The 13,140-nt window shown below is 34.9% G+C and overlaps 1 protein-coding gene across 2 annotated transcripts in view; it reads left to right on the top strand.

The window, feature by feature from the left end:
* Nucleotides 1-13,140, top strand: part of NADK2 (NAD kinase 2, mitochondrial) — a 46,391-nt gene that overhangs the window by 28,244 nt on the left and 5,007 nt on the right. Inside the window, exons 7-11 of one of the 2 annotated variants that reach the window (XM_082651336.1) lie at nucleotides 1,629-1,707; nucleotides 4,675-4,740; nucleotides 6,091-6,186; nucleotides 11,054-11,109; nucleotides 11,239-11,292. In XM_082651336.1, the coding sequence (XP_082507462.1) occupies nucleotides 1,629-1,707; nucleotides 4,675-4,740; nucleotides 6,091-6,186; nucleotides 11,054-11,109; nucleotides 11,239-11,292 (351 nt within the window). The remainder of the gene's footprint in view (nucleotides 1-1,628; nucleotides 1,708-4,674; nucleotides 4,741-6,090; nucleotides 6,187-11,053; nucleotides 11,110-11,238; nucleotides 11,293-13,140) is intronic. The other variant, XM_082651337.1, reaches the window with a different exon arrangement.

The raw sequence follows: 13,140 nt of genomic DNA, 5'->3' as shown, positions 1-13,140 counted from the left end.
AATGTTAACCCATTACATAATTTAGTCAAATAAGTTTTAAAAGGTTCCTTGGTATTGTAACAACAGCTTATAATCGAAAGAATAGTTGGGCCACTTTAAGCAGTTATAATCCAAAAGATACGAGATACATGTAATTAATATTCAATAAACATAAATAGGCTACAAGTCAGAGGAGAATAATAGATTGGTGGTCGTGTTGGTGACAGTGGTGGAAAGTTTTATTAGTGTATTAAGTGTCTAATGTGTATTAGATATCTATACACATTACCCCGAAACATAGAATCTTAAAATGTAACAAATTACCCCAGAATTGAGCATCTTAAAACAAAATATTTATGATTTCACAGAGATTGTGAAGGTCAAGAATCCAAGAGTGGCTTAGCTTGCTAGTTTGAGTTTAGGGTCTCTCAGGAGGTGACGGTCAAGCTGTTGGCCGGGACAGCAGTATCTGAAGACAAGATTGTACTGGAAGATATGCGTCACAACTCATCACATGGCTGTTAGCTTCAGTTCCTCACTATGTTGGCTTCTCCATTGGACTGCTTATGAAATATCTTCCCCCAGAGCAAGTGATCTGAGAGAGAGAGTGACCAAGTAGAAGCCAGGGTGTCTTTTTTTAACCCAATCTCAGAAGTGACGTACCGTCACTTCTGCCATACGTTGGTCACATAGACTAATCCTGGTGTGATGTGAGAGGGAGAGTTGTACAAGAATGTGAATACCAGGAGGCAGGAATCACTGGAGACCATCTTAGAGGCTAGCTGCTGCCACAGCTGAGGTGGACTTTTAAGCTTTGACTAAGGAAAAAGATGTGGAGGAGACAGAAAAGGGAACTTGTTCCATAGTGCTTGCCCACCAGGAGATACTTGGGTGCAATGAATCTGCTACTGGTGACATTGAGAGGAAGGGCCTGGCATTTCCATTTGGAGACTGGTAAAAGATAAAAAGTAAGAGAGACCGTTTGAAGGTGACAATCACAAGTTTGATCCAGAAAGCAGTGGGAATTCTTTGGAGGATTTTGCATGATGGAGTGATGTTTAAGTAATCATCAAGGAAGATCATTTAAGCTGTGCATACAACCTTATAGAGTAAAAAATAGATGACATTTTTTTAGGAGTCATAAGAAGAGATGTGGCTCTGTTCCTCCAGTGCTGCCATTGCTAAAAATCACTCCTGAGGTTTTCTACTTGAAAAAGTAATCTGAGTTTTAACATAACTGGTTTGGTTACCTATATGAGCCATTCATGTAATTTGATGCTTAAATCCAGAATGGCTCTCCTTTGGAAGTACTTGATCGTCTCTACTTCTGAAGCTTCCAGAGTAAAACTAAGTCAAGTGCGACCACATGAATCTTATGCTATGGATAAATATATTTTATCGCTCTTGAAAAATTGTTTCAAGAAGACCTAAGGTTTATTTTGGAGAGACAGGGGCTTCATTGTTTCATAATGTTTAGATGATTTTGTGGGTCTGTATTATGAATACTTTAAATATGATTTAATTTATCTGTTAATAGTGATAAGGTATAGACACTACAAAGACAAATATGAATATATTTTATAAATTTTATATGATAAAATTTCTAAAATTTAAGGAGCTGTCTTGGATTTTTCTTTCATTACCTTCAGGGTTTGAGGCTTCTGGACCCCAGCTCTTGCCAGTGAGAGCACTAAATGAAGTCTTCATTGGGGAGAGTCTGTCATCCAGGTACTTTTCAACCTGTGATCTTGAGTTTGAAATTTTAATATTTTAGTAATTTTTAAGCTATTTATTTCTACAACCTAAGATTTGTGAATGATTGATACTGTATAAGTAAGAGAAATGAATTATTTAATGAAATATTTCCAGACCTTTGTACATGTTAATACATGTTAAGAGGAAAGAAGGTGTTATTACTAAAAACGTTTGTGAAACCCTGGGTTAAACAAAGTTATTCAGATTTCTTTACTGCAGTATTTCTCAGAGCCTTTAATCTATCATATAGGTGCTTTATAAATGTTTAAGAGAATGATATATAGGTATATATTTGCAATTGATAAAAAACATTGATCTTATTGACAGTCCATATTAATATTGCCCTACTGACTGTCGTAATGTTTTTTAATGCTGATTTATTTGTTTGCTTGCTTTGGTCCAGGATGCAGGTAAGGAGAACGCATTTGGCTATCATGGCCCTTTAGATTTAAGCAAGAACAGTTCTTAGCCCCACCCCTGTTTTGTCATCTATGATTTTAACATTTTTGAATGGTCTAAGCCAATTGGTTTGTAGAATATTCCCTTTTTTAGATTTGTATGATTTTTTTTTCTTCTCTGCATGGTAAGATTCAGAATGAGCATTTTTGGCAAGTATACTACATAGATAATAGTGATCCTTCTTAGTGCAACATCATAAAGCAAGTGTATCGACAGCTTAAAATTTGTAACCATCATTACCAAAAATTAAGGTTAGTGAAGCTCTTTACTAGGAATATAAAAATATAGTATTTTATTACTGATAAGATCTATTTTGTGAGTGTTGAATATAATTTAGGCTTAAATTGTCAGTAGAATTTTTTTGTAAAAATTTTTTTGTGTGACACCAGTTACCAGTTATAAAGTGACTGCCATAATATAAAGTTAATTTAACTCTTGGTAGTATGTTAGAACTTTCCTTCTCATTTTTGTTGATGTAAGTGAATTAGGGGTGGAAGATAGAGATGAATCTATATCCTACTTTCCTGCTTCCAGAACCATGTGACCCTTTGAAGGTCACATAATTGATTCCCTAGTTTACTGAGAGTTTCATATATTCTGAAATTCTCTTTATTATAAGTCATATCCTTTTATAGGAAGTTTAGTTATGATAAGAGAAATTTGTCTTAAAAAAGCCACATTTTAGCCAATACCTTAACTGAGGTAGGTAGTACTGAAGAGAGCAAAGCCTTGATTCAACAGAATGATTTGAATGATCTTTTTGAGTTGTAATTATTTTATTAATATAATTTTAAACATATGCAATAAAATACATTGTGCACCCACTAGGGATATAAAGATGAATAAGGTAAAGATAGTGGTATCTCACATAAAGGTAGTAAAATACATAATTTAAAAATTATTAAAAGTAAAATGTATTCTTCAAAGAAATCAAATAAAAATATATTACTTAAAGAACTTTAAAATATGGTAAAATGTGAAGATGTATTTAATATAGTAAGACTTATGCAGCAACAGAAAAACTTTGTATATAGCATATCAAGTTTGAAACAACATGGAAATGAGTAATGGATACATTTGTGTCATAAGAGAGAAGGAAGAGAATGTAACTCTAATTAGTGATATAATCTAGTCATTATTGGTAAAGAGGCAGAAGAGAACAACTTCAAAATGAGATTGGAGGAGGTCTGCATTAAAATAAATAGATGACAAAGGTAAAGATGTTTTGTGAGTTTATGCTTAATTCTAGGGAAGCCATTTAATGGCTTACATTATTCTGTTTGTATATTTTAAAGGTCATAACTTCTGAGAGCTTCTACTAGTGTTGCTTTATGATTTGTACTTACTAAAAAATAACTTATAAAAGGAGGAAAATTGGGGTCAATTGATAGATTTTTTGGAAATTCAGTGAAGTCCCATTAGGAGGTTTTAGACTGAATGCTTTCATTTTTTGTGGTGGTTGTGATTTGGTTGGTTTACCCCTGATGTCTGATGCTTGTTCTTTTTGTGATCTTAGATGCCTCACCTGATATCTTTACTAAGATAAGGGCAGCAATGGGTTGGCTTCTGATGCTACTGAAAAAGATTTAACTACTGGAAATGTTAGAACTTATTTTTAAAGATTCTATGACATAGACCCTTAGGCAGAAAGGAAATGAACACTTATTGGATGCCTGCTACGTGTCAGGCACTGTGCATGTTGTGTAAGTTGTCACATGTATGCTCATAGCAGCTCTGTGAGAAAAGTAGTTGTATTGATCAGTGAAAAATTGAGCTTTGGAGAATTCAAATAACTTGCCCAAGGTCATATATTTAGTTAATTAGCATCAGAACCATCATGTAAACCCAGAATTTCTGATTCCAGATCCTGTATTGAGTTGTCATGAAAACTTGTGAAGTACTGCCAATTTTTGGACTGCCCCTGCCTGTCCACGCCTTCCTACTGGCAGTGCTATCTAAAGGTCATCTTGTATTATTTCTTACATAGCATCTTGTTTACTGCTTAAAGCAGAAAACAGCACTCTAAATAGTTGGTAATTATTATTTACTTTAAAATTTCTGACCTACCTACTAGAATATAAACGTCAAGAAGATCGTGTCTATTATGTTTGCCATTAAATCCCCAGTACCAACACAGTGCTTATTAAAACATAATAGGCACTTAATAATGTTTATGGAGTGAATAAATATTGAGTCCTGCCAAATGTTTGTATTATCTCCATTTTATAGGGAAGTCTGTGGCTCAGAGAAGTGAAATAAATTGCCCCAAATCACACAATTAATAAATAACAGAGCCAGGGTAAGCCTGTGCTCTTCTTCAGTGTATACAATAGAACTGTGGTCTTCCTGAAAACTGAAGTGCTTTGCTTGGAAAATACGAAGTGCAGCAATATTATTCCTGCCTCATTTATAATGTTCTTAGACTTAAGAACATTTTAAAAGCCCAATTTTTTTTCTTTTCTCCTATTTGTTCTAACCTAGAATGTCTTATTCTTGGGCTGTAGCAGTGGACAATTTAAGAAGAAGTATACCCACTCTAAAGGGACTGTGAGTTTTATTGCTGCCTTAAAAAAATAATCTCCCTGAAGCCAAAATTCTCTGAGTTGACTAATCTTGATAAACCTGCATGTGGGAATGACACTAAATTTGTTCCTTGTTTTGGGCTCAACGTCTCTCACCTGACTATACTTTCCTTTCTCTTCACCTCTGCTTCTCCTCTATCCTCACTTACCTATAATATTTGGCTCTATGTGATTCTGGCATAATAGCAGCCATTCCTATGGATTCAGATGGCTTGTCTGTGTATAATAGGCTCCTAATGTACCTAAAATTCCTAATTTTCTAGGAAGATATAACAAAGCTATGAAATAGATTAAATGTGAATATTAGGCTTGCTATCTTTTATTTTTGTAGAGAATGCTGACTTTAGAGAAAAAATGACATGGAGTTATATCATGTAAAATGTTCACAAACCAAGAACTTGGTAGGAGAAATGAAAGGGTTAGAATAAGAGATAAATTATCCATTGAATGTTAGTATTTGCAGGCATGTCTAATAATTGTCATTATTTTGAAAAGCTGTATTTTGTTAAGGGTTTATTTTAACTTTTTTATTTGCTGGAGAAAAGTAACCCATTGTTGACCAGTGACATCATTATTTTAAGATATAGTTCACAAAATAAGCTTTTACATGTTTCAAAAGCTCTTTGAATAGTTGCAAATCATTTATACATTCATGCAGTTAAAGAATAGTGTCATTATTGCTGGTGGGAGAAGACTCAGTTGATTCCATATTTATTAAATACACTAAGAAATATAAATCTTTTAAAAAATTACAGTTCTTGTTCCCTAGTTTCGTCCAGTGATCCAGGACTGGCTGAGATTTTTCTTTAGAACTTCATTATCTCTGCTAGCTTACTATCAATTCAAAAGGCACATTAGTATGTAACTTAAGAAACAAGAGTTTAGCAGAAACTATTGGTAACTTGAAGGATTAGATGCAGACTTAGATGTAACAAGGACTAGCTACCAAGAATGAAACTCTCCTAGGAATGGTATTTTCTTTTTGAATTCTGAAATAAGGTTCTGTATGTTTCCATAAAAGCAGTAGCAGCAATGCCAGGTAAAAATTTACAAGAAGCTCCTGTTTGAAATGTTAAAGTATTGATAGAAAGGAGGCACATATAGATCAGAGAGGGATGCAGAAATGCAGATATTTAAAAATTTTTTTCACTTAATTAGTATTGAAATTAGCATCATGATGTGTGTGCCAACTAAGTCAGGTATGTCTGAGTCAAGCTGGCCTACTTAGATTTCATCAGCGCTGAAAGACTATGCTTATCTTATTTACCATGAGACATAAGTTCAGCCAATCCACTTTTATATTCTCAATTCACAGGGCTTCCTACTACGAGATTTCAGTTGATGATGGTCCATGGGAAAAACAGAAGAGTTCAGGGCTCAATTTGTGTACTGGAACAGGATCAAAGGCCTGGTGAGTAACTTGAGATGTTGCTTATCAACTTTTGTGAAATACTTTAAGTAATGTAATTTAGTTGCTATCTCATATTGGTGTATCTAAGGCCTCTGATATGCAAGAGGTAGCTAGCCTGGTGTTATTATATCGGTTGGCTCAGTTTAGCTACACTCATTGATTGGGTCCAGGAGTCCGGCTTTGACTTCTTAGATTATAGCGCAGCCTGGATCTGGTCATTCTTTAGCTTCCCATACTAGGTTTGTAAAGAGAAAAAAGAAAATGAGAAATGTTTTGAGGGATTATATATTTTTAAAAATGAACATTTCAAGTAATAGTAAAGAAATGAAAACAAAGTACAGTACCAAAAAATATGCTGGAGGTTTGTGCATTCAAGGCCTAACTGGAGATAACCTGGGACATCCTGCAACTTGTCTACCCTGTGACCTCTCTCTGGGAAGTCTCTTCTACTTCTTAGTACACACATGCACATGCCTCCCAGACCTTTATCTGTAGCTGTCTTCTCTCTTGAGTATAAACTCATATTGTAAACCTACTTACTACATAGGATTTCAATAGCATTTCAAATTCAACACATTTAAAACTGAATTTATTGTCTTCAGTTGTTCTCCCCGTGTTCCCTGTCTTGCTTAATAGTATCACCCTTAACCTTGACATCATATTCTCAGGAAAACACATTATTCCTTAAAACCTTGCTTTTATCTTTGAGTCTCCCTTTTCTCCCCTATCAGTCTCTAAATCCTGTCAGATATAATTCAGAAGCTCTAGCCCCCTTTTTCAGTTTCTATTGCTATTTCTTTGGTATAGGGCCCCATCTTTTCAGTGAATATTCTTTGTGTCTCACCCTTTATTCTTCAGGCTGTCATTCATACTACTACCACAGAGTAATATTTCTAAAATATAGGTATATCTCCCTATTTCCTTCTGTGCTTTAAAACTTTCATTGACTCCTATGTTCACATTGCTCAGACTGTCATATAAGGCCCTTTAAGTATGACCTCCTTGCCAGCCTACTCCTGCCTGACCCTAACCCATCACACTGGACACACTGCAAGCTACTTGCAATTCTTAGCACAAGCCACGTTCTCTCTGGGCTTTTTGTTTTTGCTCAATGCACCTTCTTCCTGCATTGAATGCCTGAACACTCTCCCCTTTCCATCCACTGGCTGAAAATTCCAATCTTCAAATGTCATTTTCTGTAGGAAACCTTTACTTAAGACCTAGTTCCTTTCATAAGCCTAATTAATCGATCCCTTTTTTGCCTTTACCCAGCACTTTTTCCTCATCACACTGTTATAGCACTTAGCACATTATTAATTTCTGATAAGCTCATACCCAGTTAGTTTGAGCAACTTGAGGCACATGGGATGGTGACTAGTGTTTTTTTTTTTCCCTGCTTAATTTTTTGTGTGCATAGCACAGTACTTAATACAAAGTCACTTAAATACTTTTTGAATAAATGACTACATGCTCACAAATACAGCTAAAACAGTGCTTATCAAACTGACTTTAAGTTTGGATGCTTTAAAATTGAGTTTTATTTCCCCTACCACACACTTTATAGTTGAGTCCTGTGTTGATGTTGCATTTAAATAAGTATGGCTGAGACTAGAATTTCAGTCTTCTCTGTGTTGCTTATTAAAGTCTGCTTTGTCTCCCATGCTCTAGTGTAGAACCAACTCTTCTCTCTAACTATATCCTGTCCCTGCCACCTTGGTTAACTCAGTCCCTTTTCTTCTCTATTCAGCCCTATGTAGCTTACTTGCTTCTAACATGTTCTACTCTCCTCCCTGTCATAACTGATAACATTTCTTTTGTTACGATTGCATTTCCCATGTATCTTTTGATCCTTTTTCTCTTCAGAAAGTAGGGGGAGAAAAGAGAAGCCTAGGGGCCAGAGGGACTGAGGGAAAGTTATATGTTCTATATGTTAATTTCAACTTACTGCAGTACCATCTTTGAGCACTTTCTTTGTCCCAAGTAAGTATATTGTCTTATTTAAATTCTCAAAAATACTCTGGAATTAAGTGATTTTATTTTCATTAATAGAGTTTAAAAAGTCTCAGAAGTTGGCTGACTTGCCCAAAGCCATGTGGCTAATAAATGGTGGAGGCAGTATTTAAATTCTGGACTTAACTATAAGGTGTAGACCTCATGAGCCACAGAAGGAGGAAAAGCATGGACGGTTCCCTGTGGGAGGTTGTGAGACATGCTTAGAAGTGTTGCCCATGATAGCCACACTTGTTCCTTTAGCTAGAGCTTAGTTACATGCTATGTGGCAAGAGGGGGTGGGAAATATAGCCTAATCATGTGTCCGGGGTCGGGGGGGAAGAGAGTTCAGGGATTAGCTATCCCATCTTTGCATTTCCAAAAATTCTTGCACAAGACATAGGATGTAATGGTTATGTTGCGTAGCAAGTGTCTCTGCATTGTTTCATTCTCATCTCGGTCCTCTTCCCAGTGTGGGATGTGATCTCTAGCACACACTAGGAGAAGTTCCACAGAGCGGGATTATTTATGTTTCCATGAGTTCTTAAGACTGTTGCCAGTCCTCCTCCATACATTCTGCCCTAGCAGACTTAATTAAGGGTGAGGAGCTGTTCTTAAGAGAAAGTTTTACTAGCTGATGAAGATATGAGACTCTTTGTCTTTCGATTTGGTTGTCTTTAGAAGTTATGTCCAGTTTCAAATCAGAACTCTTAGAGTGGTGAAGGTTGTAGATCGAAGGAAAAAGTTGTGTGCTAGCTAACTCCTGCTTTGGCATATAGTTTTCTTTGATATAGAATGTAAACCACTCCTAAAGGTAGAGTGAATTGGCTGAGATTTAGATTACAACCACAGGAAATTAGTTTTAATTTAACCCCAATTCAGAGAACTTAGTTTGTGTTGATTTGTGGTATCTCTAATAAGTCATAGTTCTAGGAATGTTAGAGCATGTCTTACAAGACTTCCGTTCTCTTAAACTAAGTCTTAACTACAATAAGGAGATATCAGTCATTAATATCCTTTGCTCTAAACATATTTTAATTCAGTGGCACCCTAATAAATAGCTTATTTTTATGTGACTTTTAATTTAAAGTATAATTCCAAAACAGTATCTTTCAGTAATGGGTATATTCAGAGGAATTAGAGTATAACTCATACATATTCCTTGCATTCGACATTTTCATTCAGTGTTGAGTTCTTGCTGTGAGCCAGGTAGTGCCTAAAGTGCCTTATGTCTTGTAGTGTGTGACAGTAATGCGAATGAGATAGGTTTTGTGAACCTCATAGTAAACAATAAGAAAGTCAGAACACTCGAAGTATTTTGCTTTATACCACATAGTGAGTATGAGCAAAGGTACAGAGGCGAGAATGAGCCTGGGGTGTTTGGAATGTGAAATTGGAGGACAGATAATGGTGAAAAATAGGAAAGGCAAGGGCCAGATTTTAGATTTTTTTAGGAATTGTGTGACTATGCAACATTGTGCCTGTTCGTGTGGATTATCTACTGAGAAGAGTGAGAAGAGTTAGAGGCAGAATTCCAAATTACCTGGAAGAGTTTGTTTTCTAAAAACCTTTCCTTAACCATCTTTTTAGACCCCAGCACAGAGCTTCTTTTAAAAGTTATTGAGGGACTTGCCTGGTGGCACAGTGGTTAAGAATCTGCCTGCCAGTGCAGGGGACACGGGTTCGAGCCCTAGTCCAGGAAGATCCCACATGACGCAGAACAACTAAGCCTGTGCGCCACAACTACTGAGCCTGTGTGCCACAACTACTGAAGCCCGTGCATGTAGAGCCCGTGCTTCTCAACAAAGACAAGCCACCCCAATGAGAAGCCTGTGCACCGCAGTGAAGAGTAGCCCAGCTTGCCGCAACTAGAGAAAGCCCACGCGCAGCAATGAAGACCCAATGCAGCCAAAAATAAATAAATAAATTAATTAATTTAAAAAAAAGTTACTCATGTTTGTGTTAATGTTTGTTCCTAAGTGGTTAAGCAAGGCATTTGCTAGTAAAAGATTTCTCATCTTCAGAAACTATTTTATAATTTGAAGAAATACACATTTTAAAATATGTTCGATAATAGAGTATACAACAAAAAGTTAGTCTCTTTCACTTCATATCTCTAGTACTAATCTCCAGATATAAACACTCTGTACATGCATATATTTTTTTAATATAAGTAAAACAGGTAAGTTTTATATATATATATGCACACATACATACCATATAATGCTTTTGGTTTTTTAACTTAACATATTGTTATCTTTCCATTATCAGTGCATATAATTGTATTTTAGCCTTTTTAATATCTACATAGTATTCTACTGAGTGGCTATAATATAATTTATTTACCCAGCTTCCTATGGTTTTGCTGTTATGTGCTTCCCAGTTGTTTTGCTATTATAAATAATGCTTCAGTAAATATCCTTGTATTTGTCTTTGTGTATTATATGTACAAATATATTTTAGGATAAACTACTAGGTTGAAGAATATGTTCATTTTAAATCTTAATAGAGCAGAATTGCCCTCCAGTTGTAATCTCTATAATTCCATTAGTATATGAGAACACTTCTTTTCTCATACCCATGTCAATACATTGTCAGTTTTTAATCTTTAAAATCTGAGAAAAATCTTGTTTTAATATGTATTTCCTCAAGTATGAGTAAGATTGAACATTTTTTTCATATAGACCCATGAACTATTTGCCCATATACTTTGCCCACTTTTTAAAACTGTATAAGGTGGCTGTTGTCTTTTGGTCATTTTTTTTTTTCCTGATAATTTCTAAGAGTTTTCTGTACATTAAGTAGATTATTCCTTTTTCATTTTTCGTATGTTTTTAGAACTAAAATAAGAAAAGATGTATATGGTGTTTGTTTCTAGGTCATTCAATATTAACAGGGTTGCACCTCAGGCTGTGGAAGATGTTCTAAATATTGGTGAGTACCAAATAGCTCTTATATGTTATATTATAATATGCTAAATATATTTTATTGTATGTTAGCTGTATTGTACATTATAAACTATTTTATTTAATCAAGATATTTCCCCTTTTCCTTTTTCAATAGCAAAACGACAAGGAAATTTAAGTCTTCCATTGAACAGAGAATTTGTAGAGAAAGGTCAGTGACCAATGATCATAACTACTAACACTTTCAGTTAAGTTCTGTACATATTTTGAGGATGTTATTGTGAAGTGTACTTGTCTAATTAAGCAAAGCGTAGTGCTTTTTTGACTCAAATATGCTCTTAATATAATACCCCTTAAAATATATTTTAAACAATAAAAAGTTTAAAGCTGGAATTTTATATTATGATTTTTGTCAACCATGGAAATATAACCTCTGTGTCAAAACAGTGTGACTGCAAACATGTCCTGGGGGATAGGAAAATGTAGAAAAATACACATCTGGAAATTAGGAAATGCACACCTAAACTCAATGTGCCATTAATATCCTCTAAATGAGAAGGAATTCACTGAACTCTGATTGCTTACCTTCACATTCACTAAAATGTTCTCTTTAACCTTCTCCTATATGTCCCTGCCCAGTTATTTCAGGGTTCCTTTAAGAGAACCAGCACAGTTGGAGGAAGGATACTGATCAGCGAATTTGAAGACTAGGTTCCAATCCCAGACCAGCCAGTCACTCACTGTGAAACGATGGGCAAGACTGTTTCTTTGCTCCTCTGCTTCCTCAACTGTGGAATGAGAGAGTGGACGTAGATTGCTGGGGCATAGGAATTTGTTAAATTTTATTTTTTTAAAATATTTAAATTTGTAAACTGAAAACCACATTCATTTGATTTGCATATGAAATTTTAACACACTAAAGTCTACTCATCTGCTAGGATCATTTTCAAAAGTATGGACCTCAAACTAAAGCTAAATCGTGCTGTCTCTGTTTAATTGAAGAGTATCCTAAGATTTCAAGGTAAATTATTTTTAGAAAAACAACAAAAAATCCAAACTTGTTTATAGTTGCATCTATTTACCTATGCTGCAACTGTCATCCATAAATATTTGAGTTTGAGAGTTATCAGAACAGACATGTTCTTACTGGTCGCTCCTAAAATGATTTAGCAATACCTGATAGAGTATATTAACAGTGTGAGTTCATTTTGTTTATATATTTTGGATTCTCGTAAGACTTTCTTTGTTGGGGAGATAGTTTGTCTTTAAAATATAGTTTGTAAACAGGACTAAATCTCTGCGGTTACTTTCAACTCTCTAAAATGGACTGTTTTCTCCCTCTCTCAATTTGAGACCTAAAAGATAATTTTAATCATGGCTTTGAGCTAGAATTAGTGTTAAATCTGCATCGAAGAAATGAAAATTAGGCATTTATAGTAATTGATTCTTCATTATATAATTTAACTTAAAGCATAACGTGTATAAAACAACTGAAATTTATATCAGGTATACAAATTAAGGGTATATATAAAATACAGTGATTGATTTTTCTTTTAATAAACATACTGCTTTACTGAATGAATATTATTCCTTTGAAGATTTGACTATCTTCAGAAGCAATAGTGAATGACAATGGTGCAGTAACTGTTACAGACACTTCATTTAATTCAAATGAAATTTTGGTATATAAGGTAGATTATCTAATAGTCTTGCAATGTCTTTTAATGTGGTGCTCAACTAAATGTTCTTTCAAGCCCAGTTTCTTTGTACAGTTGTTTTTAACCAGTTTGTGCTCTGCATGCCAACTCTTGTGTGCCTCTTGGTTAGAGAGAAAGCAGATCCGAAAGCCTTCTAGAAATATCTTGAGTAATAGCAGTTCCATTAGAGAAAGCTTATTGCCTGCCATTGTTTGAGACTGAATTTTATATCAAGACTATTAACTTATACTTATGAACTCTCTGGCGTGGTATTTTGTAAAGGAACTTATTAGCAAGAGATTATGGCAATTTAAGGTCCATTTTCGAGTGCCTCAAGCTAGTTTCTCTTTTTTTTGTTTGAT

The sequence above is a fragment of the Grampus griseus genome, assembly GCF_964374135.1.
Source record: "Grampus griseus genome assembly, chromosome: 3".
NCBI lineage: Eukaryota > Metazoa > Chordata > Mammalia > Artiodactyla > Delphinidae > Grampus > Grampus griseus.
This window is presented reverse-complemented; position numbering and strand designations above follow the sequence as displayed.